This window comes from Pezoporus occidentalis, unplaced genomic scaffold (assembly GCF_034315485.1).
Source record: "Pezoporus occidentalis ecotype Australia unplaced genomic scaffold, CSIRO_AGI_Poc_V1 ctg16, whole genome shotgun sequence".
NCBI lineage: Eukaryota > Metazoa > Chordata > Aves > Psittaciformes > Psittacidae > Pezoporus > Pezoporus occidentalis.
In genome coordinates this window covers 8,379,103-8,405,974 of record NW_026913425.1, presented here as the reverse complement: position 1 = coordinate 8,405,974, position 26,872 = coordinate 8,379,103, and the positions used below count along the sequence as shown (strand labels likewise).

The 26,872-nt window shown below is 38.6% G+C and overlaps 2 protein-coding genes across 3 annotated transcripts; both read right to left on the bottom strand.

The window, feature by feature from the left end:
• Positions 1–1,099: 1,099 nt before the first annotated feature.
• Positions 1,100–7,514, bottom strand: MLANA (melan-A). Of its 2 annotated transcripts, XM_062612502.1 has the most exons (5): positions 7,221–7,514; positions 6,273–6,371; positions 3,674–3,770; positions 2,077–2,178; positions 1,100–1,182 (listed from the first exon to the last, which is right to left on the bottom strand). In XM_062612502.1, the coding sequence occupies exons 2-5, from the start codon at positions 6,344–6,346 to the stop codon at positions 1,114–1,116; spliced, it is 342 nt and encodes a 113-aa protein (XP_062468486.1). In that variant the 5' UTR covers positions 6,347–6,371; positions 7,221–7,514; the 3' UTR covers positions 1,100–1,113. The 2 variants fall into 2 exon arrangements, with proteins under 2 accessions (XP_062468486.1, XP_062468487.1); XM_062612503.1 differs by lacking the exon at positions 7,221–7,514 and having other exon boundaries at positions 6,273–6,451.
• A 3,867-nt stretch (positions 7,515–11,381) lies between these two features.
• Positions 11,382–20,598, bottom strand: LOC134160468 (monocarboxylate transporter 13-like). The gene is made up of 4 exons (XM_062612500.1): positions 20,243–20,598; positions 16,614–16,757; positions 14,669–15,475; positions 11,382–12,883 (listed from the first exon to the last, which is right to left on the bottom strand). Exons 1-4 carry the CDS (start codon positions 20,442–20,444, stop codon positions 12,675–12,677), a joined length of 1,362 nt encoding a protein of 453 aa, XP_062468484.1. The 5' UTR covers positions 20,445–20,598; the 3' UTR covers positions 11,382–12,674.
• Positions 20,599–26,872: the final 6,274 nt, after the last annotated feature.

Below are 26,872 nucleotides of genomic sequence, written 5' to 3'. Positions count from 1 at the left end.
AAGTGCTTGTGTCTGCCTATTTGATAACAAAGAACTGGATTTTTTACTAGTAACAGTTAAATGGATCACGAAAATAGTTTTCTTCTGTAACTACTTTTCATTTTAACAAATGTTCAGTTTTAGCTGCCTCCTGCTTTGAGACATCAGGTCTTGGGTATAAATGTGTTGATCAGTATATAATCTGGCAAGTAAACAGTAACAAAACAGGCTAAGTAAACAGTAACTTCCAAATGTGTGCAGCCTAATCTGTTTGTATCACAATTCTTTGTTTACTATTACTGCTAGCGTTCTATCAGCCTGAAAGAATTGATATCTTGGAGCCTGCTGTCTCCTGTATTCTTCAAGGAACATGGGCTTCACACATTTTCTTGTATTTGTTTCTTCACATTAGAAACAGATGACGCATAAAGCTCTGCATCTGACAAGTTCTTTTACTTTCTTACAAGACTGCCAGAAGGAAGCTAAACGTCGTCATCACTATACCCAGTGACCTGTATAAAATAACATGGACTCTAAATAGAAATTCCTGGATTGTCTGGATCATGTTTGGTGAGGAATTATTTCATTGCAAGTACATAAACAAGTGATGTGAGGTAAAAGCCTGCTATAAACATAGTTGCTTTTTGCTGGTTAATGGAAGAACTGCTGGTAGGGAAAATGGTTGTTCTTTGTCACAGGACATGTAGTCAAATGATTTTGTCTGTTTTATGACAGATTCTTGTACATTACCGTCTAGGGAATAGTTTAGAGAATAAGTGGGAAAGATGAAAACAGCACTTTCTATTCTGGTTGATACTCCTTGGTATGTACTTATTCTTGGTAGATCTGTGAAGGATGCAAGATCCCCAGACTTGAGTACAGTGTATTATCTGGTGACAGGAAATGAAAAACTTCAAACAGCAGCACATTCAGATTTATTGAGGCTTTTCAAGAACCAGTTCTGTAAACTGAGCAGCAAAAATTCCAGCAACTGTTAGTGAAAGCATGTGATTTTTTTCACATTATTTTAGCCTTAAGAAAGTTAAGCATGTGCAGGAAATTAAGAGGGAGCATGAAGAAATCAAATCGGTTTAAGAAAAAACTCTAAGATAAATTAGAGTTCAAGATCTCCTATTACGGTGAATAAGGTGGAGGTGAGTGATCTGCAGCGATTTTGTCATAAGCTGGTGGAGCATCAGGTACCTGTGGTAAGGAAAATGTGTGTGAAAGACTGAAAAAACAGGTAGAAGGAAATTATGACGTTAGTTTTTGCTAGTATGGTCTTTGGTTTTCATTCAGATTAAATGAATATTGTTTGAATCATTCATCCAAAGAGAAAATTTTTAGGGTTAAAAGGACAGGAATCTTAAAGGATTTTTTTCTATTTTTTAATTGAAAATTTTTAATTAAAAATTTCAATTTTTAATTAAAAATAATAATTGAAAATTATTATTTCAATAATATTGAAACTTTTCTTTAAGAGTTATGACACAGGTACATTGTCTTATTTCAAATGGTAACAATTTGGACAGCTTATTTAAAATTGGTTGTACATTAGCCTTTTCCCTATTCTAAAACTATTAAATACACCATTGACATATATCTTTATAAATTAAGTTACTTTAACTTTTTTAAAATTATGGGTTTCACTGTTCTTCTTTCCATAATGATTAGAGGAGCTAAAACCTTGAAGCTTTATAATGTTCCCTGATAATCTTTGTTGGGGTATAGTGTACCAGATACAATCTGTTGTTTATCAGAATGGCAAAGGGGACACCTGCTCGCGAGGTGTTTGTCTATTCAGTACATTTCAGAAGTGAGGTGTTACAGCATTCTAATAGATTGCATAATGATCATACAACTTAAGAATAAAGGTAGGTGAAAGGAGAGACTTTTTTAAAAGCAGAATTTTCCATAGTGGGTTTAGAAACCCCTTTTCCCAGTAAAAAAAATAGTTCAGAATAATAGTACTTTTTAAGTTAATGTAATGTAGAGGCACTGAAAACCTAATATAGAGAGCACACCCCTAGAAAGAAATCATTGTTTACTGAGATTGTCTCACCATGTTTTACTGTGTTGTAAATAAATGAAACTTACCACAGAATTAAAGTTTCTGTACTCCTGCAGAGCCATTTTGCAGTCCAGCGTTGTTCCTTCACCTACTGCGGTTCTTATTGTGCCCACACCAGAACTTTTGCTCTGTGACAAATAATGAGGAAATACGCAGAAGATGAAAGAAAGAAGAAAATGTGAAGTTGGAGTAAATTATGCAGTGTTTAATACTTGACAGCACATTTACACTATGGATTAGAATCTAGGGTTAGGGATAGACATAGTGCCACCAAGTAAGAGGGGTTATCTAACTATCTGTTCTTCCTGTCTCTGCTGAGACATACTGTCTCTCCTGTATTATTCAATTGCATTGCCAGAAAAATAAGGATCAAACTTTTTAGGTCCAGGGCTGCTGTAGGAACTGACCTGCTCACATACCTGAATGCTATCTCCTTTTTATCCCACCCATTTCTTTCTTTAATTTCCAACCTTATTGTGTTCTATTCTTCCATCATTTCTTTTGTAGCCATTCTGTACCAGTTCTCCCCTAGCCAAAAAACCTAACAAAAATTTGATTTTCAAAACCAAAAAGCAGCATTTTGCAAAGAGAAGGAATTAAAAAAGAGATTGTGTTTTTTTTTCCCATGAGGTACAAAGCAGGCATGAAAGAATTCTGGTTTGCTTTTCAAAGGAGGTGGTTTTTTTTCCAGTATTACCTTCATTTTTGAAACATTTCATTATGAAAACTTATGTTTTATGTATTCTGCTAGTTGATACACGTTTAAGATAGGTCACTGGAAAGATAACAAGACAAAGTTATCAGAAACAGCAATGAAATGGGTTTGCTGACTTAAATGAGCGGTATGATTTTTAATTCCACGTAGTCACATCTTTTCCAAAATATTAGAATAACTAAAATATATTTACTGTAAAATATATAATTGGATACAGCTTTCAACTTAGATTAAAAGTGACCTCTCTTTCATAGTAGAGAGAGCAGAACTTCAAAGATAAAGCTTTGAGACTTCTAATAACAGAAGTTACAAGATGGATTGTACCTTTTTTAATATATTTTAAGAAGACACTAAGTAGTGTTTAGAAAGCAAACCTCAAACCTGCCCTGCTTTTTTGTACAAGTTAAAATTGCATTTTGACTTTTATACAAATAATCATGCATTGCCCATACACTAACATAGTATTTGCTTACTTACCTGTAACAGTTATTTTTCTGCTTTGCTTCCCAGATTTACTCTAAATATATCTGTCCTAATTTAGGGGTAAATCTTATGAGCAGTGAATATGTTATTTTTATTTAAATGAAAATACACAGAAAACATCTTGGGTTTGTGTGTTAAATATAATACTACAATTAGCTGCATCCAGTGGTGTGTTGGGCAAAGTTGGGCAACTGGTATCATCTCCCTCTGCTCCTGCTTCTTCTTACCACTTTGCCTGACTGTCAAGTTCTTCAGGGCAAGCTGTGTTTCACATTGTGTTGTTTTACCTGTGTATATGTCGGTGTATATACTGCCTGAGACAATGATGTCCTATTACAGACTCAATGTTCTCAGCACTTACATAATGCAAATAACAATAATACATAAAAATAATAGCAAACTAGAACACAAACTGCCATGCTTACCCGTAGACTTTTGTAGCCACTGCGTCTTTTGTAATACCAGCAGCCAAAGATAAATAAAATTGCCAGCACCAAAAAGAAAAGTCCAATACCCAGGGCTCTGTTGGAAAAGCAAAACAATATAACACCAGAACTAGGTGCATTCATCTGGGAGCAAGACTGATGGGAGCAAGTTTGCAGTCTGTATCAAGTATCCTTTTATCAGGGAAAGGAATGGAGCATAATTCACCTCAGAAACTGGACGAAATACCAATAACTTTAGCCAGTCTCTACATTAAGCAGTTAGCTTAATTCTCTGATATTCTCTTAAGCATTTTAAAATGAGGAATGCATTGGTTCAAAGATAATGGTGTAACAGTGACTACTGCTTCTAAAAAAATCCCTGCATTGCAATAATGGAAGACAATGTGAAATTAGTAAATGCCACACCTGCAGAGGCACGGCTCATGTTCATTTGTTAAATTTCTCTAGGCAACAAGTATTGAGAAATGTACCCTAATTGCATTATATTGCAACAGCTACTGGTGACAGGAGGGGTTTTTTTGGGTATGTGAAACATTGCGCAACCTCAAAACCAGAGCAGGAAACTTTGAATTATTGATAGAGCTGTGTAATTCTTCAGTTCTTGTTCCATGACACGCCCGGCACAGTACCAGTGTCACTGGGTCATTTTAGGGAACTTAGGCTTTGCAAACTGTGCTGTAAGGCATCCTTCCCACTGCTTACCAGGGACATGGGAGAAGCAGCGCAGCACAGTTCCACTATCTGTCAGAAAACAAGCTGACAAAGTAATTGCAAGTTTCCTAGTTACAAAAAAAACCTCCTCCTCCCTCATAAGGCATATGAAATTCACTCCCCCTGTTTTTTGTTCTTCACCTGTTCAGGAGCAGAAGAGTCTGCAAAATGCTTAAAGGGAACAGAGGACAGTAAAAAAAAAGACCACATGAGCTGGGACAAACCCGTCCTAACACATTTTTACATATCATCTGTTCAGTTGCCCTGCAGGGTGTTTTTTTGCCAGGCTTTTCCATTGGGACTGAGGAGTTGGGTATGTGACTTATCAGAGACCCTCTATATCTATTTGCTATCATTTTCACTGACTCAGAGTCTCGTGAAGGAGTGATTCCTTGTGACCCAAGAAGCCTGAAAGGAGATGCAAGCAGATGGCAGAGCAGGCTGTTTCTTCGTCTGAACTGCCCAACTGGTGTTTGAAGCATAAAGCCCCATGGACCCAAAGGGATTTTCTTCTTCACAAATACCTGAGTCTTGCAAGTTGCTCCTGCCCCTTCAAGACTTTGTGTTCATCTGTTCAACCCAAGAATAGAGCTCACGGCATCAACTTCCTTCCTGGTGCAGTTGTGTTGCAGCTGATCTTCAGACTTACAAGACTGCTCCACTGGTTTTGTTCCTGTCCCCAGCACAGTTAAAACTTGGAGGGACTGCTTCTCCAAGCAACTGCTGCCTTTCTTACATTCTACATTCTACATATACAAAGTGCTTTCTGCTTTTCACGTGCACTCTAGTTTTAGCTGTTCGTTAGCCTTTATCCCCTCCCCAGGATATACCTAATTTATGGAGTTGATGATTCTAACTGTGTGTTTGCCATCTAACTCCTTCCTCACTTGCTTAAGAGGCTAGTATGAAAAGCATGTATGCAATTTCTTGCAATTCCAGTTAAAAATGGAGCTGTTCTATTAGGAATCTGTGCTTATATCTGGAATGCTCCTTTTGATACTGGGAAGAGAGTCACTTTTCCCTCACATACCTAGAAAATCTGCTTACAATTGCAGCCACTGGAATTCATAGCAGTTACAGGTGAAAGTGCTTAGTTTCAAGTGTTGAGACATAAGCAGCCAGCTTTTGGAGAGCTGAACTACTCTGAAAGCACTATGAGAGAACCTTCTCCTTTGTTTATTCTCTCTGCCTAGGGATGAACATGGAGAAACAAGTATCTTGCTGTATGTGTGTGGCACAGGTCACCAAGTTTGGGGTCCACTAACCCACTAGCAGAAGCACATTTCACATAGACATATCCCAAGCACATTGGAAATACTTATCTAAAATAATAATATATCCCCAGTGCCACAGTGTGTCTAATAATCAAAGACCAAACATATTTTATTGTCAGACAAAACTAACAAAATATTAGCCTGAATTAGTTCTGCTTAAGTGGAGTCTCACCAAACAATTTACTGAGGGTCACATTTGTATGGCATTGATGTCTCCATCTGCTTTTTGATGATATTTTTCTGTTTCTCTAGGCTTTTCACTTACACGATTCTTTAGGGTGAGACAATGTCCCTTTGAGGTCCTGCAGAGAGGCATATGGATCTGGAGGTAAAACTCAGTGAAAAAGATCACCTTGCAACCGCCTCAGAAGAAAATTCTAAATAAGTCTCAATAAACCTGGTAATTTTATTGTAGAGGATAATGACTTATCATCATATGATCAAAATCTAGATTCTTGAAGTCTGATTTTTCTTAACCTTTGAGGGCTCTTAATGATTCTGCAATGACAAAAATTACAGGATAGCTAAAATGTACTCCATATATATTCAACAGTGACATTTTCTGATACTATTTTGTTTTGCTTTATGCTTACTCTTCTGCTGCAAGATAGCCATGTCCTTTCCCTCTGAAAAAGTTGCCATCTGTATGGTGGTTTCTTCCGGGCATGTTGTGAGCTTGGTCCTGCTCAAGCCTGCAAGATGGAAATACAGTGCCTCAGTGCAATGATAAAGCATATTATCAACTTTTTTGTTTTAATGGGAGCATTCTAGGGAGGCAGGACAATCGGATATAGTCAGAATCAAGTAGATTCATATACATATGCGACAGTCTCGATTTCAAACTCAAAACTGCAACTGTAGTCTATGTTTGCATAGCTATACTGACGTCAAGGCATTTGCACCTGAATGCAACAGAGAAGAATTTGGCATGGTTTCTTCAGGTACTAAGTGATGGCTGACTTCTGAAGTGAAATCTCTCAGGAATATAGAAAGAAAGGCAAATTACCCGGACAAGAAAAACTATTCAGAAGAAATGAAATTAAAATTGTCCTTTCAAAGAGTTGAAGTAGTTGTTTCTTTATTTCTGTTATTGTCTGTAAACGTTCCAAGGGCCACATTTTGAACCAGCATAAACACTCAGAGATCTGTTGTTTTTCAGATGGTTATACTAATTTGTGTCTGATGACAGTCTATAGTTAGATGTGCGGGAATTTGTATTATAATCTTAATTTCCAGTCTTAATGTAATAATCATCCAGCTAAATGTCTGAACAATTAAAAATCTTATTGATCAAACAGTAAAGAAGAATTACAAAAATAATTTTTCTGTCATTTAAAGAGCAGAACAGATCCTACTTGATAGTATCCAGCTTATCTGCCTACCTTACACAAGTAAAGTACAAAAAGTGTGTTAAAGTATATAAAATCTAAAGGAAACAGAATATTTTCAGAGTTCCCTTAGAGGCAGTTATATCTCTTCTCAAGCACAGTTTTGAAGCAACACAGAAAATTTTGCATAGAATAAAAAAATACAAATCTCACCTCTTTCAGACGTGTATTCTGTCTGTTAACTGAAAGGCATGAGCAGCTTTCTTCTCCTTGACTTGCTCTGTTTTTTCTTCTTTGATCTGTTCTCTTATGACTATCACGAGTTTAAATTCCTCTCAATACAGCTTCTGAATGCATTAATTAGCATGAAAGAGGCAAGGAGACGACTTTTATTTTTTTTCCTAGAGTCTGCATCCTTCCCTCCTGACAAGCAGCTCAAAAAGTTTGCTATGTCTTCATTTATTACATATCCTCTAAGAAATGGCTCAACACTGTTTTACCTCCCTAATCAGTACAAGCTGCCAGAGTGGGTTGACTACTTCTAAATTCAAATCTGTTTTGATTTAGGGATGATTATTTTGTGGCAGAGGGCTGGTGATTTCACATGTTTAACTATAGCTCTGTTTATGCACACTTTCTGCACTGTTTAGCACTGTGGAAACCAGTATAGTTGGGGCAGAACTTGTAGATGGATGCTGTTATTCCATGGTAGAAGTGTTTAGATTAAAGCAAGTGCAGTTTAATTCTGTACTGGTAAGCAGCTGCTGCAACAAAAAGAGAGTCTGCCCCATGGGCTGCAGAACTAACAAAGCCTGTGCTTCACTTTTGTTAACTGCCTGTGCTCATGCTGCAGTAATTCCATTTACAATACCAGGCAAGAAAAGGCAGTCTGTGACTAATTGTGAGTCTGGGTACTGTGTTAGTTACTGTCATATTAAAAAAAATCTAAAAAGGAGAGCCACGTTATGCTTGTCATTTTTCCCAATTAACCATTAATGTCCTGCCACTTTCTAGGTTTTTTTTTAAGTTTGAAGGACTCAAACTTAAACTCTGAAGTTTTCATTTATTTTTGAAGCTGTGAACCTGGCTCCAAATGTGGTTGAAAATGGCTGACAGATTCAAAAGTTTACAGGAAAGAACAGAGAGTGTGAGAGATCAACAACCATTTCCCTAGGAAATCAAATGAGAAGTCTTGACATCAATGTTCTTAGCTAGTGCAGGGCTAGGAAGAGCCAGACCATTTATCTGCTTCTACGCTTTGCCTAACTATGGTAAAAATCTGATCTGGTTTTGGATATGTTTTCACGGTGGTGCCCAGAGTGACAGTAACAGGGCCAGAGGCAGTGGGTGCAGAGTGAAAAACAGGAGGTGCCCATGAACATCTGGAAACACTTTTTTACCATGAGGGTAACTGAAACCTGGCAGAAGTTGCCCAGAGAAGCTGGAGAGTCTCCTGCCTCTGAAATACTCGAAAGCTGTCTGGACATGGTGCTGAGCAATGGGATTCAATTGATCATGCTGGAGCAAGGGCTTGGATAGCATGGCCTGCAGAGAGCCCTTTCAACCTCAGTCACTGTGTGATTAACACCAGAAGGATCTAATTGTTTTTGCTAGACCCATTAAAGTTTGAAACAACACATTTTTTGCAGAAGGAAAAATAACGGGAGGAAGAATGATAAACATTAGTAAGGAGCATAAACTTGCTCATTTGACCAAATGTTTGATTGTTGCTCTGATATTATTCCAGAAGAACTCAATAGAGTTTAAAAAGTGAAAGAAATACAGAGAAAGTTTCTGTAGATACCCATGTCTGTAAAATGGTAAGTGTATGCCATCAAGCCTATTAAGTTCCCAAGCAATGGTAACTTCTGTAGCACTCTGAAAATCTATTAGTGTTTATCATAAATCATCTGTTTTCCCAAAGAAAAGCTTCACTTCTGGGAGAGGATGATGGGTACCTTTTGTTCTTGTCAGAATCAAACTTCAGACCTAGAGAAAATCCATGTGACACCAGAATCATTGCCTGCTCCTTCCTGCCTCCAGCACCGGCAGGGATGGGGCAAAATGTCAATATTTTGTATTTGACTGGGTATTTTGTGTTCTGAATGACTCATTTATTAATAGTCTAACAAGGAAGGAAAAAAAGATCAACTTTCTCATGGATATGCGGTGCCATCTGGTATGTAGATACACAATGATGCTATTGAAGAATTGGATGGAGAAGATGAAATATCATGTCCTGGTCCTGATCTCAGTTTTTTTTACAAAACCTTATTTCTCCAAGGCAGTGCTGCTAGCTCTGTCAGTGCTTTAATTTTGAGTTTTATGGAAATTTCAATGGAAAGGCTCAAGTATTTCAGTGCTAAATCTACATTAACAGTAACAAAAGTACTGTAAGATCGAATAATGATACTATATGTTTTCAGTTGGTGCTATAGATCCTCATTTCTCCATGATTTGGTGATTAAAGTAGGTATTATCTGGCTTCCAGGGCAGACCATTTCTACTAGAGGTCTGATTTGGAGCTTTTTGAGAAGAAGCTGTTCCTCAAATTGCTGCTGCCTCAACTGAGGCACCTCCAGGAAGCAACATGTTGTCCCGTGGACTGCCTTGTACAGACACCTTTAATGCGTTACTGTGCTGAAAGCCTGGTTCACGAATCTAAGTTCCCCCTCAGATGATTTCAAAGTGAAACTGTGGTCCTTAGTGTCAGACCCATCTCCCTTTGCTCCATCTCTGAACAAAGTACAGTAAAAAAGAAGTGGTAGTCTTAATCCTCTAGTAGCTATGCCAAGAGGACGCAATGAATGCAATGGTGCTTGTGTTCCTGTATCTTGTTTTTCCAAAGAAAAAGGATTGGATAGTTTTCTGGCAGTGTTTTTCTGCTGCTACTTTGTCCATGGTTGACTGCAGGTTCTGAGGCCAGCTGATTGTTCAGATTTATGGGACTATTTCCATGAGATGAAAGATAACCAATCATGGGTGTCCCTGCCCATGGCAGGGGGGTTGGAACTCGATGATCTTTCCAACCCTAACTATTCTATGGTTCTACGATTTTATGATTCTATGGGTGAGAACCTTTTGGATGCAGTTGGGCACTATCAAAGTGAGGCACAGCTATGACTTTCCTTGCATGTAATTTCAGGAGGCCATTCAAGAGAATGATGGCTCTTTCTGAAGCCTCACAGTCCTGTTTAGCCCATTGAGTATCTAACTGGTTTAGGGTCAGAAACTCCTTGCAGGTAAGCTGCTGATTTAGGTCTCTAAGGCAATCTCAGAAGCTTTTTGTTTGAAGAAACTGAATATAGGCAACACTGACTACATCATTAGCAGCTTGGAAAAAAAAAACAGCCCTTTGCAAATAATTCCTACAGCAATAGTCCAGTGAAACTCAACTAGGAATATTGCTGAAGTAAAAGCAGTCCCAAAATTAATGTGAACACTAAGACTTCTTTTATGATATTAAACAGATACATAGACATCAGCTGACGAGAGTGTCCGCATGATCAGTTCCATTTAGCAAAAAGGAATAAAAGAATGACTTTTTTTGTCTCCTTTCACAGTGTCACAGAAGCCTGTTCAGACTGGTGGGGACCTGGCAAATTAATACTAACACTAGGTGGTACTTCTGTGCTATTAAACAGATACACAGCCAGCAGTTGTACTTTGTCCCAGAGCACAGGCACAGCTGTGGAGCAGAGAGGAATATCACCTCCCTTAATCTGCTGTATGTTCCCCTGTTCACACAGCCCAGGATGCCGCCAGCCTTCTTTATGGACTGTGCCAGATGTCAGGGCATAGCAAAATACAGGGCTTGTAAATAATTCATGTAAAGAATTTTAACAGAAACTTGGAGGTGGAAGCTGCATCTATTAAACATCTCTCCATTTCTCCACCCTCCAACAATTCCCATTTCCTTTCACTTTAGAAAAATGAAGAGTTATTTTAAATTTTGGAACACTGCAGAAGACTGGAGAATAATACTTTCTAGAAGAATCTAAGTTTTTCAATTAACAAGATTGAAAAATGTTTTGTCAGAAATTTCAGGGCCTTGTTATAAGATTTTGCCCACCCAGTTGTGTCCCTTCCAACATGTGTTCCACAATCAAACCCTTACAGTTAGTTGACTTATTAGTGGTTCAGTAATTTTCCTGAAAGTTAAATTAAATTTTTGAAATAATTGATACTCTTATGAGACAAGAAAAAAATATTTTAGGTAAGTGAGTTACATTTAAATTTGACTTCACATGTTAAGTGTTTTAATGGTAAAAATTTCTGAAGTTCATAACTAAGGCAGCCATGGTATTTGTAATAGTTGCAAAGCTTTCAAGTGCTATGTTTTTTCCCTTTTACTGTTCTGTGTTGGTTTTTTTTTACAATATGACCTAACCCTTTCTCTCTTCTTCTACGTTTTCTCTTCCCCCTGGTAAAATAAAATGAACCAAAACACTGTGATTTGGATACATACTTTTTTGAATCTCATAAATTGCATATTTGCTCAGAGAGCCTCAGGATAGCGAAATGTGGGACTAAAGAGGATCTCAGGAAGTCATCTAGGCCATCCCACTGTTCTGAAGCACAACTGAATATATTTAGATTCTCTCCCATATCTTATCTATTTTCTAATACCTCTGTTTTCATATTCTCCCTATAGTCTGTTTCTATGCTTAACAGGTTACAGTGAAGATTTTTCCCCTATTACACAACTTTGCTTTGCTGTAAATTCTATCAATTACTAATTACCTTAACAAGGAAAGGAATTAACTTTGTCTTTTTTATCTCAATTTACTGTGGATTTGAAGGCTGTTCTCATGCTCAGTAAAACATTTGTCTTCTAAATCAGACAAACTTAATTTCTCACACTTTTTCTTTAGGCTGCTTCCTTAACCCTTCTCATTCTTATTCTGCTTAATTCTTTGCAACTTATATACCTCTTCAAGTTGAAGCCTGACAAGCACCATTATCTTCTCTATCTTACAATAACACAGGAAGACATTTACTGTTATTAATACAGGGTTGCATCTGGGATTCTTACTTGGTTTGAAGTCCACTGTAGCCTTATGTCTTCCTCTGTTTTTCATCAATCGTTCTCCATTTTATGCCTGTGTGTATTGTTTTTTAGTTCTGATATTTCTATTGTTCATGTAACTTTCCCCACTTATCAGGTTTACTTATTTTTCGGATTCCAGCTCTGCTCTGTAGAGTACCTGCCTTTAGCTCAAACATATTTTCATGTACTCTTGCTTTCACATCCAACTTGTTTACTGGAAGTACTGAACACTATTTCCCTACATTGAACATCTGTGATGATGACACCTCTTCCTATTTGATAGTTATGGCTGCAGTCTGTGTTTGGGGTTTCTACCTGCTGCATATATGTGTCATGTGTTCATTTAGACCACAGTTTCCCTAGTTTGCTTATCACAGCCCTGGGGGACTGTGTTGAAGACTTGTAGTCAGAATGCAACTCCAACATCAAAATAATATGCTAATGGTTACTGGTGTGGTTTCCTTATAAGCTAAATGATTTTCTTCCTCAGTTTCAAACATTCTGATCCAAAACTCCCATCATTTTATAAATCCTATTTATATTGAGTTCAGAGAAAATACTTCTGTATCTCCTGAAATGCTGTAAGATATCCAATACAGTCACACCACTACATCATGTTATTGATACCTTTTGGTTTGAAGTTTCAGGAGATGGAGGGTAGAATAGTGTAACATCGAGTTTTCTTGTTTAGTATTGGTCTGGGTCCCTTTTTCTTTTCTCTGTTGGAGCTGATCTAAAGTAACTAAAAACACAGCTGATAGGATAAGAGTTGCTCCTGCCATGTAGAAGCCTGCTCTATAATCTCCTGTCATGTCCACGATCAGACCTGAAAGAAACAAATAAGAGCAATATGGTTGATAGAAAGCAGGCTTATGTGAATTATCTCAGCAGTGTGAACACATCCTCTCACAAAGTGAGTATGCTGACTACATCAGCTTTCTACATCAGGAGTGCATGGAACATTACCCCATTATATCGTTTTTAAATCTGAACACAACTTACATCTCATTTACTTTGCATATGTGAACTGCTACAGAAATAAAACACTATACAGTTTGAAGCACTTTCCAACCTAAACCATGGCAGACAATAAAGGCAGAAAAAAACTAATCATGCAGCTTTGTGTCTGAGTAGCCCCATGTTCTGTGGTGTAGCTGCCACTGGTTGCTATAATTTGGAACCATAACAGTACAGCATGAGAGAGGTTAAAGAAGAAATGGAGAAGCATCTGCTGGAGACACAGTTGGAGAGGTTGCCTGAAGCGTTACGGGCTTTCCTGTTCATTATTTTACAAAGAGTCACAGATGTTAATAAAATAGTCTGGGGTTTAGGTAGTTTTAAGCCAACCAAAGTACTGAATGCAGTACTGCAGCAGTATATGTAGTAGAATTGAGTGCTCTGTGGGTATGATGGCAGGTTCATTTGTGGGCTCATGAGGGCTGCTTGCTTGGTCTTCCATTGGGAAGTTTGTCCACATTAAGTGTATTCCCTAGTCCCCATTCCCCATTTGCCTAACATCAGTCCTGTTAGGCAAAGGAGCTCTGGATCCAAATCTTTTCAATTTTACTTTTAACAAAGGGGAGGAGAGCTCAAGGAGCATTTATGATTCCATCCTCTTCCACACTTTCTTTTTAGCTTACTATATATACCCAAAGAGGTCACAAACTAGTGACCAGGCATTACATAAATGTCTTGTTACTTTTGTATTTTATTCAGATATTCCCAACGTACTTCTGGTATTGCTCTGATTCAAATTCTCTATAAATCTTCCTGGTTTTTATTTTTAAAAGTGACTTAAAATGTTCCAGCATTCAGTCTAACCCATTTTCAACCTATTAGTGGTGTCATTACCACAAAAGTTACTGTAGTGCATGAAAAGTGGTCTTTGGATTAGAACTCAGATCCTCATTTTACAAGTCACACTGGTAATTTTCCTGCCACATCATTTTGTAAAGTCTCTGCAGCTTGCAGCTTGTTTGTCTTGCTTTTTCCAAGATGATTTTGCTTCATTGCCAGCCCATAAATCCATGTGCTGTCTCATTGTCTGCTTTCTCTTCCCACTGTTTTTATGTGCTGCCTGCCCCATTCATTATATTGGTTAGCTCAAATGCTGCCTGAAAACAGCAGGCATCTTTGTAATATTTTCCTTGAGGCACACATAGCCTCATGTTTCAAGCTGTTCCACTTGACGCTCTGTAGAAACCCTCCCAACAATACCAGCATTTATGCAACATCATTAGTTTCAAATCTCAGTTTCTTCTCTGAAAATGTGGATCTGCTGCTTGTCCCAAGGTTACACTTTCATAGCAAGACAATGGGAGTCCACTAAATGGGATTCTGTGGGATTCAGAAAGCAGAAACACCACCATGTGAACTCTGCCATTTTTCCCTGCTTTATGTTGAACAGGTATCTCTAAAATCACAGATAAAAATGGGAGAAAGATATTTTGGAGAGGAGTTAAATTGACTGTTTTTATACACTTTTTGGTCCACATAGTCCTGAGGTATAAAAGGGGAAAATTCGGGTCCAGATACAGATTTTTTTCAGTTTGGGTCACCATTCCCCTTTCTTCTTGTAAACTGTATTTGGCAGAGTATCATCTTAACTTACCAACAAGAGGAGGTCCCACAAAACCTCCAGTGCTTCGAATGAGCATGAAAAGCCCTAGAGCACTGTCAAAATCTGGCATGCCTACAACATCTGCTAGCACTGTAATATGAATGGCGACTGTTGTACCAAAGAAGAATCCATAGAAGCCAGTGAATATTGCCAAGGACAGGTAACTGTTAGCCAGTGGCAACAGCATCAGGGAAGTGCTGATCAGTGTAACTGTCACTGTCAGCAAATGAACAGTTTTGGTAACGTGGAGATTGGCATACCAGCCGCAGAGCAGCCTGCCTGCAAAGTCCACTACAGCTAAAATGGATAGCAGTGATGCAGTCCATGAGTCGTCTATTCCGAGGCTGTAACTAAGTGGAACTAAAAATAAGGGAGGAACAAAAAAACTCATAGCAGCTAATATGCCAAAAATGGCGTAAAGTACAAACTCTGTTTGTCTCAGAAGCATCCAGTTGAAGGTTTTGTTTGCAGTAGGAGACTTATCTTCTTTGTCTATCCTAGATTCGCCATTGCCAGGTGGTCTCTCAGTTTCATAATGTCTAGCCTCAAGGAGGCAGCTGCTTGCCAGGGGTCGCATCAGTATTCCACAGACACAGATATTGAGTTGGATGCCACCTATGATCAAGAGGGCACCTTTCCATCCATACTGACTTATCAACCACTGGAAAAATGGCCCAAACATGAATGCAAAGACACATTCTCCAGCACTGGCAATAGCACTGGCCAAAGCTCTTTTCTTGGAGAAATAATGGCTCACAATGCTAATGGCTGGTATCCATGAAAAGGAAATCCCAAGTCCTGAAAAACACAAATACAAATAGCAGCAGTCAGACACTGTTGAGGTATTTTGTGAAGGTGGAAATTAAATCAAGCAATGCTCCTACATTTGCAAAGTTGAAAACTGGTAAAAGAAAAGCAACTTTACTCTTAGCAAGGGCATGAGCTCCATTGTACTATTTGTAAGAGTCTATTTGTGGTGTGTGTCCTATAAGAATACATTGTACATCCAAACAAAAAAGCAGGAGTATGAGGCGTACACTTCTATATTCTTATGAAAAAAACCCAAACAACATTAGTTTGACAGGTTTCCCACTGGGTGAGAAATCACATGGCTATGTCATTGAAACTAGATGGATCTCAGAGTGTCTGTGCTATCCTAATTAAGGCTGGTACTAGATCAGATCACTGGGTTAAGCTGAGCTGTATTTAGGGTAGAAAGTGAGGGAGGATGTGAAGGAAGTTGCTGTGTTACCTCTGTTTGCTCTTCATTTTCTTGCCTGACTGCTTTGACCATGCTTCAAACTTGCTCTAACTTATGGTGATTTTAATGGCTGCCTAGAAACTATTTGGCAGCCCAGGACTGCCAAAGGGCTCAAATTCCAGACATTTTCTCAGGCATCCAGCATGGAACTGGGAATGCTTTATTTTATTGCCTGCCAGCTTCACTTCCTGTTCCAGGAAAATCTGCTGGCTGTTGGAGACAACTTTCTGGCCTGTTTTTACCTATAGGAAAGAAGGGATTGGAATCAACTGAAAGCTTGGGGTGTGTACAAAACAGATTATTTGATAGAAAGCACAAAATCTGGAATCTTTATGTTTCCATGTACTTCACCACTCTTTATGTTCTTTAAAACTTCACAGAATTCTTGGCTCTAAGTGAAAAATAAAACACTTTCAATTTTCTGGTTGCATATAATATGCAGGTGAAATTTACTAACATTTGATTATTCACCTTTTTAGTCGTTGCAGGTTTATAGTGCAAATTCTTCTTTCCAGAGTGGGACATGAGAGAAATTACCTTTAAGGGGGGGATATTGGTTCTAGTCACTCATAAAATCAAAATAGAAATCAGATTTTCAAACTCCTACCATTAGTACCCTCAAATGAGATCTCTGAGCTGCTGGTGAAAGAAATTCATAAAGCCATAAAGTCATACCCTGTAGGAAGCCAGTTGTTGCATACATCCAGACCATGTTGAGTCCAAGAAATCCCAGTGTCATTCCTGAAAAAGCCAGGAGTCCTCCAGTGATCACAACTGCCCGATGTGTGTAGCGTGCACAGAGTGAGCTGGCAGCAGGGGCTGAATCAGCAGCAAAATAGGAGAAAGATAAATACGTTAGGAACATTAGGGTGACCAACAGGACTGAATAATCCAATAAAGCTTCTGGAGGAGACAGGGGACAGGGGTGGTCAATCAAGACTTTAATATTGGATTCTTGCTGGTAGCGGAATGACTGTTCCTGTGGCAGAGATTTTAAAACATATTCAAAGTATATGGGTGTTTTAAAGGGAAAGAGCATTTCAGTACCTTCATTGCAGAACAGTCCTTCTGAATTTCTGTAAGGACACAACTAACAACATGACAGCAGTTTGTGTAGTGTTTTAGCAGAAAGCAATACCCCGTCATAAGAATCTCCAAGTTAATTCATAAAACAAAATCGTTATTGATAGAGTATCAATGATATGGCTGGCATGAAATTTTCTGGAGAAAACTTTATCTTTTAGAGCTTTGAAAAATCATCTGTTCACAGAATTTCAAATGTTTTATAAAAGACAAAAATTGAGGTTTGTTTTTACTTTACTATTTCGTTTCTTAAATTTTTATTTCAGTGGTGGTTTCCCTGCACAGACTGCAGGAACACCTCAACATGAGGGCAAAGTTGCACCAGGTACAGATGTGATCTGGTACAGCAATTCCAAAGCACTGGTGCCTAGGCACTGTCTGGAAGCACCTGAAACGTTAAGGATATTTTTGCATAATTAAGGACCAGTTGTACTGCCTGGTATTTTGCATCAGTGAAACAAAACCAAGGCCATCACGGAAAGGCTCTCGGCTCTGCAGGGATAGTTTCAAACCCAAAGTATGGGATGTTTTCCATGGCCATTAGAGGGCTCTCAAGAGACACTCGACAGCACCAGTTCTCCGCAGGGTTTCGTGAGGCAGAGTCAGCTCCCTGTTGTTTGTTAATGTTATGGAAATTGGAGCTCGGGGATAAAATAAAATCCAGATAAAGAGGATCACGCTTATAAACTTAAGTAAGTGCGAAGACAATGAAGAAAAGGCCGTCAGAGTTTTTGTAGTCGTTTGTAGGGGCAAGTTGTTGTACATTCACCTGTGTTAAGATAAGCAGGAAGAGAATTTGGTAACTAGGACAAGTGAAACAAACCTGGCAGAGAGATTATTAACGTCTGCAAAATCTGCAGGATGTACATTGCCTGATAACAGCTATCTGGCAGAAGTTATACAAATCCCAAAAGTGTCTCGTCAGCATTTGCAGCTAAAATGCAGTGATTTGGTAAAGATATAAAAAGCATAGTGGAATTCAGTCATGGTCTGCAAGATTAAGTGGCAGGAATGAGCCAGGATAAAGCATGTACAGTTGGAGAAACATGCACCTATGATGAACAAAACGAAAGTAGACTCAGGAGAGATCGATGGAAGATCTAAAGACAAGGGAAAGATCTGTAGCTGGAGCAGAAATACTACCAAAAAGCAATTTTTAAAATACAGAATGAGGAGAAGAAATAGTCAGAAATTGAACATGGGATAGCAGGAGGAATAAAGAAGCTAGCCAATGAACTGGAAATTGAGAAGATAGGTAGGGTGCAGAGTCTGAATGTATTAAGGGCAATATACAGAAAACTTATAAAAAAATGGGAAGGAATGATAATCACAGTGCAAAGACAAAGGTGATGGGAGATGTACATCAACACCAAGAGAAGGCCTATGTGTGTGATGGGGAGAATCATTGCTGTGGTAAATTGATCAGCCTGTTGCAGGTGCAAACCCCAAAAGTAGAAGCATGTGCTCTCCTTCCACACAAGACACAGAACTGCTACTGAAAGGATCCAAATGGGAAAAATTAGTAATTCACTGGTCATCCTTGACTCTGAGTCAAATGACTCTGAAGGTTTCCCAGAGGACCATATTAGGAGAGACTAAGCCAGGCCAGGAAAGATGCTCAAAGAACTGGAGGTTCAGGTGATCTTCAGCAGAAAGTATTCTTATCCCTATAAATTAAGCAAAGGCAGGAGAAGATAAGGAAAATTAACTTACAACTTGCTAGGCAAATACAGTTTTGCTGGTTTATGGTTATTATTTCATATGCCTTATCCTTGATACATTCCTATGTATATGTATATGTAAACATATATTAAAACAAAACAGGACTTTGAGTTCTTTTATCCTTCTCTGTTGCCTTTTTTTTTCATGACGTTCATATGACAAAATAATATAACAGTAAGTCTGTGGTAAGTCTAATTTTTAAACCAAATTGATAGATTCCCATTTATTCATTTCTCTGTGAAAATTAATAAATCTGCAAAGTAGGTGAAAGATTAGGTTTTTCATGATTTGTGATGAATTATTTTTGTCAGGATGGATCAAGCTCTTATACTGCAAATTAAAGATACCAGTTTATGGAAATGACAATCTTTTCAAACCATGAGTTAATTTAGTTTATTACTTTGACTTTTAATTAACTGGTTTGCTCCTCTGAATACGTTTTTCAAAGAAAGATGAGTATCCCATGGTCTTTGGAAGTACTGAAATTACAAGCAATAATACTGATCGGTGTGAAATGAGTAGGATGCATGTAATTATAAAGTGTATATGCAATGAAGTGTCTTCACAAACAAAATTATTATAGCATTTATTATGTAAGGATACTTACCTATTACAAGTGTGTACCTACATGAAAGCATGTAGACCAGACTTCATGAATTCTGTACAGCTCATGCCTGCACACGTTTGGAATCCTCACCAAATGGTGAAGGACCCTGCGGTTTACAAGGGCACAAACAACTCTGTAAACAACTAAAACAAGAATCAAATGCAGTATGTTTGATATGTTTCCCTGCTTCATTTGGTGAGGGAATTCATACTGATCCCATTGCTCTTTGCCTTTGATGGGGATAGTTCACCCTCACTTCTTACTCTCTGCTTGCATGGTCTTGTCTTCCTTATGCCATGAATGAACTGATTTTTATATTTTTTTAGCTCGATGAGGTTTCTGTTAGATCAGTGACTCAGAATATTTGTAAGCAGGGGGAAAGGAGAGCCCGAACTGGTGGTTCTGGAAGGAAGCAGGATCTTGGTGAAGACAAAAAAGCGAAGAGTGGGAAAGCAGGACTGAGAGTCACCGTTTTGGTAACAAATGGCTTATCTGCTAGGCAGAGTCACAATCCTTACATCTTAAAACACTTTGAAAAAGTGACAGTTGCTGTGAGATCAGTGAACTTGCACAAACTGGTTTAAGAGCTTGATCCAACAAGCCTTGCATTTCTGAGGATTATCTCCAGTGAGTTTGATTCAATGCCTGTAGAAAATTGAGTCATGAGTCTATGTACATGAAGTTCTTTAAGGCAATCAGGTTCCTGTGTATAACCCATTTAATGTCTGAGGCATGAATACACTTTTATGAGAGGAAGCAAATGCCAATTTTCTGTAGAGGCAGAAGGAGGAAGTATTGGCCTTACATATTTTAATTTTGTGGGTTTTCTTAAGGAAGCTCTTCAAAATTTCTTGACATTAAAATAAAGTGCTAGAGGAGCATTTCTACCTACCTCCTAAATGAAAGACGGTAATAGTTACTGATGTGATCCAGGAAGTGGTACTTGCAAGTTCATCAAAGTGCTGCTGGATTTCAACAAACAACAGACCGAAAGTCTTGAGGACAGCAACAGTGAGGCCCATCACCGTGAAGGCTGATGCTACCACAACCCATCCATAGCCACCATCTGGTGGATTGCTGGTTTTGGCCTGCATCTTTACTAATTCTCAGATCTTCTCTCAGGATATTTTGCTGGGGTGAGGGTGGTGAGTGAGGATTTTTAAATCTGCAAATCAGTAGAAGAACCAGTGTAAAAGAAATCAATTACAAGATTCCAGGAATGGCTTGCACAAGTCATTACCAAGTGAAAATGCAATATGCACTTGTGTGATTTGACTGAAAATATTATGTGGGAAACATGCCCCAGGAGACAGAATGCAGATAGATAAGAAAAAAAATTAAAAAAGATGAAGGAAAAATATTCAGGTAGGGAGAGAAGAAAGAAAGAAGCATATAGACGTGGAAATAGGAGAGATGACAATGGGATAAGAGATTATGCAGACACTAAGATTTTCAAAACTAGTAACTTCAGGAACCTTATCCCACTCACTTTTCAAACCAATGTATTATTGTAAACAACTAGAAAATTAAATGCCTGATAGGATACCACACTTTGTAACATTTTCTGGACACTGCAATAAACTTTATGAACTTTAAGCCATCAAGGCAGTTGTTTGTACCCATTAGCATCTTGTCATAATTGTGTCCATTGGTAAAGAATAATTACATTCACTAAGTTGCTCCTATGCATGATATCACTAGTGTGAGAGAACAAGAGGTAGAAAAATAATATTCCTAACCTGAAAAGGGTGGGAAATCTGTCAGTTTCAGTCTTCCGAATATCCACATAAATGGAAATAAATGAAAGCTACTTCACTTATCTGGAAGTAAACCTAGTGGGCTTCCCATTCCTGAAATAGCAGCCTTTCAAAGAAAGATTTCGCTTTCCGTTTGGCAAATACCAAAATGATATTTAAAACCAGAAGAATTCAAGTTGAAGGTACTGACTAGGGGTTCCTCACAACCTTGGTACTCTAATCATTGCACAAGTTTCAGATATACTGCAAACCTGTTTTTTTCTGTTTGTGCTTGGTCTCTAAAATCCCAGGTGGCAATTCTGAATAGAGTGGGAATATATAAATGTAATACCAACTCTTGTTCCTGTAAGCCGTGCTCTATTTAGAACCAGGACAATAATTTCTTAGTAATTCCAGTGTGAATAGGATGTGTGTAATATAAAAAAAATTGTATTCTGCATGAAACTGAATGTTACCCTTGTCTCTGAGGTATGTATTAGAGAACTAGTATTAGACAGGTACTGGATATCTGAACACTAGATGTACGCTATGGAATTTTGGACCTCCCTGCCATGTAACACTATGGATACTAAAAGTTTACGTGGAAATTTTAGATAAATCTGTGATGTAAAAAACTACTGAGGATTACCAAATGGTTAAAATTGGTCCCTGGCTCAGGAAGTCTTCAAGCTGCAAGTAGTCAGAAACTGGGAAGTATCACTTTATGATTAGTCTAGTCTTAATCTTAAACATCCCCCTTTGGCCTGACCCAACATAGCCATTTTTATGAAGTAATTTGCAAGGAACGCTGCTTACAAATTTAGGGTCCTCAACATTTGAGAATTCACTTCCTTGGTTCCAACATTACAAAGCATTTTTACCGAAATGGGGCACATGCTTCCTCGTGAAGGCATCTAAATAGGCAAGCATATATTACTAAATGCAAAACTGAGAGTGTATTTCCCCTTAGAAGTTCTGTGACAAACTCAGAGTAATCATGCAGTACAGAGAAGATGTAGGATCTGGCTGAAGGAAGGAAACAATCCTACTCTTTTCTTGTTTCTTCATGGGCCTTAAATTCTGAACACACATGTTGTACAAAATGCAAAAGATAAAAAAAGACAGGAAGCAGTTTTGTTGTAAGAGGAAGAATGTGACCTGAAGATAGCTAAAGATGTACTATACTTAAAATTCCCTTTCCTGTAGGCAGGTGGGAAAAAGGGAGAATTAAGGGAATCCACAACATTAGAGATCATTCAGTACAAAGTAGCAGACACTAATCCCATGATTTGCTCCACTGGGGTACATGATCTCAGGAGGACTTAAAACACTACAGCACTGTGTGGGAAAGAAGCCATAAGAGCCCTGTAGGCATCAGAAGAAAGATAATTCTGCTGCTGTGTCTGGCTCAAACTCCAGACTAACATGTGGCACTGGACATATTTGCGCAAGAGACACAGCCAGACAGGTTTATCAGTTGCACAAGGTCTCAGACAACTTTCTGAAAATCTTGAAATTCAGCCGCAAGAGACAGACTGCCTTGTGGTTGATGTTCATATGGGGAAATCTGGTTTTTGTTCCTCCAGTTTCTGGGTGACTTTGAGAAAGTTGTTTGATCTCATTTGCCTCTGTTTTCTCAGTTGTCAAATGCAGCTAATACTTTCAAAATTCATTAATTTTGTGAGGCTGAAAACATTAATACTTGTATTAGTGCTCAGATACTATGAGAAAATACAGAAGCTAGATCAGGCATTATCCATATCATCTGATATTGCTGGGCTTAAGTGGCATGGTCATAATTTGCTTTGAAGCAATGAAGAACGTAAAAAAGAATGCAACGTTCAGGCTTAAAAAGCCTCCCTAGGCAGAGTGATACTGATACTACTACACTCTGCATGGACACGCCTGGGCAAAGGATTATGATTTCTGCCACAAGACAGATGATAGAAAAAATCCTGTTACTTACAAGGCAGCACCCAGACTAAACAGGCATGATAAAATCTGCTGTTCCCTGACACCACCCACCTCCCGTCATTAGACGAAATCTTCCCTAGTGGGAGTATAAATCAGGCCCTACCACTCACAAGACTTAAATGAGCAGTCTTTAACGACCACAAATAACATCTTTCATGTCACAGCTCAGAATTCAGCCTCTAGTCTCTTTTAATGATCACAGTACCAAAATTAAATTACTATCTTAGTTGTGTGATTAATTAATGAGGTTATCTCCCTGGAGCCCTACAGATTTGAAAGAAGTGCAGCTACGTTCTGTAGAGAAGAAAGCATAGATGTTGCAATGGGTGGATATGTTTCTCACACCATGCTCTGCCTTCTTCTGTCATTCACTTGCAAGTGAAAGTTTGCTACAAACATGTAATTAGGAAAAAAAAAAAAAACACAAAAAAAAACTAACCTGAAAAAACACCCAGGATCTCTTTTCGCTCTTGGCTAAGAATAGTAGCAAATGGTAAGGTTTTAGTATCTTTACCCTCTTGTCCCTGAAACCAACCTTTAAAAGAACGAAGGAAAAACCTGTAGGGATACTGGCCTTCCTTTTGTGCTTGACCACACACAAGATCCCTCGAAGAATGTAAAGCCATGCCTAGAGCCATTAGCATTCTGCCTAGCATCCCACTGCCTCCTACCTCTAAGCTTTCCCATGGCAGTTGGAATGAAGGTCCTTTGAGAGAGAGGTTTCAGCCAGAAAAGCCATAATGCTGTTATCTTTGCTTGGTGCGTGCATTAACAAGAGCAGACAGCTCTGCCAGCAGTATCACTCCCCTTATGGCAAAATTTGCCAGCAAGGACATGCAGGCAAAGTGCACCCTTTATCCTTGCGCTTTCTACACAAGCTGCAAAGGCACTTTCTGTGGCACTGGGGGTGTTCCTCTATCCATGCTTTCAAGTTCCCCAAGCTATTTCTGCTTTTATCCATTTCAACATTGCAAGTTTTACCAGACAATAATAAAAGTAAATTCTATGAAGCTTATCTGACAGCTTGTATTTTAGGGTGCTGTATAAACTTGTGAAGACTGGTACTTGTGTTACTTAGTTCTCTTATGTTCCATGATCCAGTTTGCTTTTTTACAGAAAAGCAAATGAGTTTTATACATTTGCTGCACACTGAAGAGCAACTTGGTGGTGGAATCAATAGAAGACTCATTACCATGAATCCGTGTCTTCTTGTTTTCATGCAACTCATACATAAGTCTTCCCAAATAACTCTCTCTTATAGGCTGAGTGGACTCCCTGTGAGCTGGTGATACTTAGCACTTTGAAGAAACAGTTTCCCCAAGAAGACAAACTCAAGCATTACGTTTTTTCATGTTAGGGGAAGAAAGGTGACTTGTTAGTGGGGGGGTGGTTTGGGTTTCCACTACAAGCATGGTACTTTACCTTGCAATTGGATTTATCGAGTCAAAAAAAAAAAAATAAAAAAAAAGAAAAATACACTTGATATGCACAAAGGCAAAAGGCTACCAAAGGCTGATAATGGAACAGGATCACCAACTAGACTACCTTGAAGTAGGAACCATGCAGCAAAATCAACTACATAAAACTAAACACAAAGCAGACCTTTAACAAATTTACAACAGATTAATTTAATTTTGGTTTAATTGTTGCATTAGAAGAAAGATGGAAAGAAACATGGAAATAAATTACAATTTATGCTGAAACTTCCTTTGCACATGTGCCTTGGTACATACCCATGGAACAGGTTTATTCCACCCAGGTATCTTCTGGTCTTCATCTAACACTCAGACTGACTCTGCTGATGCTCTCATGCTTCAGATACAAGAATTGTGCTAGTTAATGGTCTTCAGACACAAACTCAAGGAAGCTCCTAATAAAATTCTCCGTTCAAACTTCATCAACATCATTTAGTAAGAGCCAGTCTAATGAATATGATCTATAACACAATTTACTGACAAAGCATGTAAGGATGGAAATGAGGGGCTGAATGCTCAGAGCAACCAGTTTGAAGTAACAAAAATAAAGTATTGCATAAATAAATTACCTTATTCAGGTAACCCAGGCTTGTATGAGATATGAAGCTCTTCTTTCACCTTCCAGTTATATTTAATTGTGCAGCGAACCACCAGGTCATCTTACTCATTTTACCTTGTATACACAGTCTATCTGAACAAACCAATCTGTCTCAGTTAGGATGCGTAAGCTGTCAGATTTTATAAGATTCCTCTCCTTCCCTCCCCAAAAATCATTTGACTCCACCTACGTTCAGAAAAAGAAAGTTTGGTCCTGACTAGACATTAGAGAAAACAAAATCAGGGATGGGTGGGGGGAACAACAGAAGGAAGGAAAGTTTTATAATATACCTGCACTGTACTTGTACCAAATTTGGACTGCTGTTCACAGTTTTTATTGAACTCAACTGCTGGGTCAACCAGAAAGTTCAGATGTGTCAGCCAACCTTAAACTCCAGTGTTCCGGGGCAGTTACTGCCAATGTTTGTTCAAATATTAAATTCATTTGTGGCTTCTCTATGATAGTGCTGTTGGGCAGACGTTGCCACAGCTGAGCCGTCACATACACTTGCAGCAACTACAGAAATAATAGGAAGCTTGAATATGCATTCCAGGTCTCAAGCCTGGAACATGGATGGTCAGAACCTTTCACCAGACCAGAGAAGTTCCTTTGTCGTGTGATCATATTTTTAAGGGCCTCCAATCCCTTACATACCACTGGATCTTGTAAACTGGTAGTTAATTGTAACTGATTTTATGTTTCCTAACACTTTGCCTTGCACTAACATTGTGATGGCTATAGCTTGCTATTGTAACAGTAGGGGGGAAGGGTGGGTGGTTGCAGTAGTTTGTCACTTTCTTGTAATCTTTTTATTTTAATGCTTGTGATCTTACATGATGACTTGATCTGTAATCAATGCAGTTTGTGTGTGCTAAGGGGAAGTAGGAATGTATGGACTTGTAGTTGACTTGCATAACTAAGAAACAGATGTATTTCATATTTTTTGGCATTCCTGAAGGGCGAAGTCAGCAGGTTTGTGCGGTGACATTCTAATTTTCTTTCACTGGGAGGATTCTCTAGGACTGCTTTGTAGGGCTGGAGAAATAAAAGCATGGCAAAGAAAAATTATGGGGTAGTTTTTGAAGTGTATTTAAGTGTCCACTGCTGATAGAAAAGTTGCTGCCATCTTTTCCTCACCTTCCTGATACCGTGTGGGCTTTTATGCACCGAACAAGACGGGTAAACTGACCTAGCTGGGCAAACATTGTGCTGGGGGAGTTCCTCAGTTCAGAGAAATTCATTGTGTGCCTTCACAATGCAGAAGGCAAAAAACCAAAAATGTCCAGGAACAAAAGTTAGCAGATGGGGCTGCTTAATCCAGATGAGAAATACACACAACAATTGTAGCACAATTACTATATTCACACACCCTGTAGAACTGTGAGCCTAGAAACTCTGTCTTACAGGCAAGTAAACGTAGGTGACTAAGGTGGTGTCAAATGAGGAATGGTAACTGAATTGTGGACATACTTTAAGACAAAGGTTCAGAGTAACTCTTCAGCAGTGACACTGCTCATGTCTCCTTTCTTCCTTCCTCCTCATGCTGGAGGGAGTTCCGTGCTATATGCTGCACAGCTTCTGAGAAACCTGGGAGGCTGTGAATGGAAAGATGTCTCTATGCCAGATTTTCTTATACCCTGATGCACATAAACTGGATTGGTATGTCTGCTTCTTTTACAGGCTTGCTTTCCCTCCTTGCCCCGTAAGCCTTTGTTACCTTCTGCAGCCCCACTGTTAAA

Bases quoted from the DNA above. Each gene is read 5' to 3' on its own strand.
- LOC134160468 (XM_062612500.1), bottom strand. From the start codon at position 20,444: ATGCAGGCCAAAACCAGCAATCCACCAGATGGTGGCTATGGATGGGTT. The intron at 16,758-20,242 runs GTAGGTAGAAAT...CTGCTGATTCAG, and splicing joins TACCGTCTTTCATTTAGGAG to CCCCTGCTGCCAGCTCACTC. The intron at 15,476-16,613 runs GTATGACTTTAT...TGTGTTTTTCAG, and splicing joins AACAACTGGCTTCCTACAGG to GACTTGGGATTTCCTTTTCA.
- MLANA (XM_062612502.1), bottom strand. From the start codon at position 6,346: ATGCCCGGAAGAAACCACCATACAGATGGCAACTTTTTCAGAGGGAAA. The intron at 2,179-3,673 runs GTAAGCATGGCA...TATTTGTCACAG, and splicing joins GTGGCTACAAAAGTCTACGG to AGCAAAAGTTCTGGTGTGGG. The intron at 1,183-2,076 runs GTAAGTTTCATT...TCCTTACCACAG, and splicing joins ACAGAAACTTTAATTCTGTG to GTACCTGATGCTCCACCAGC.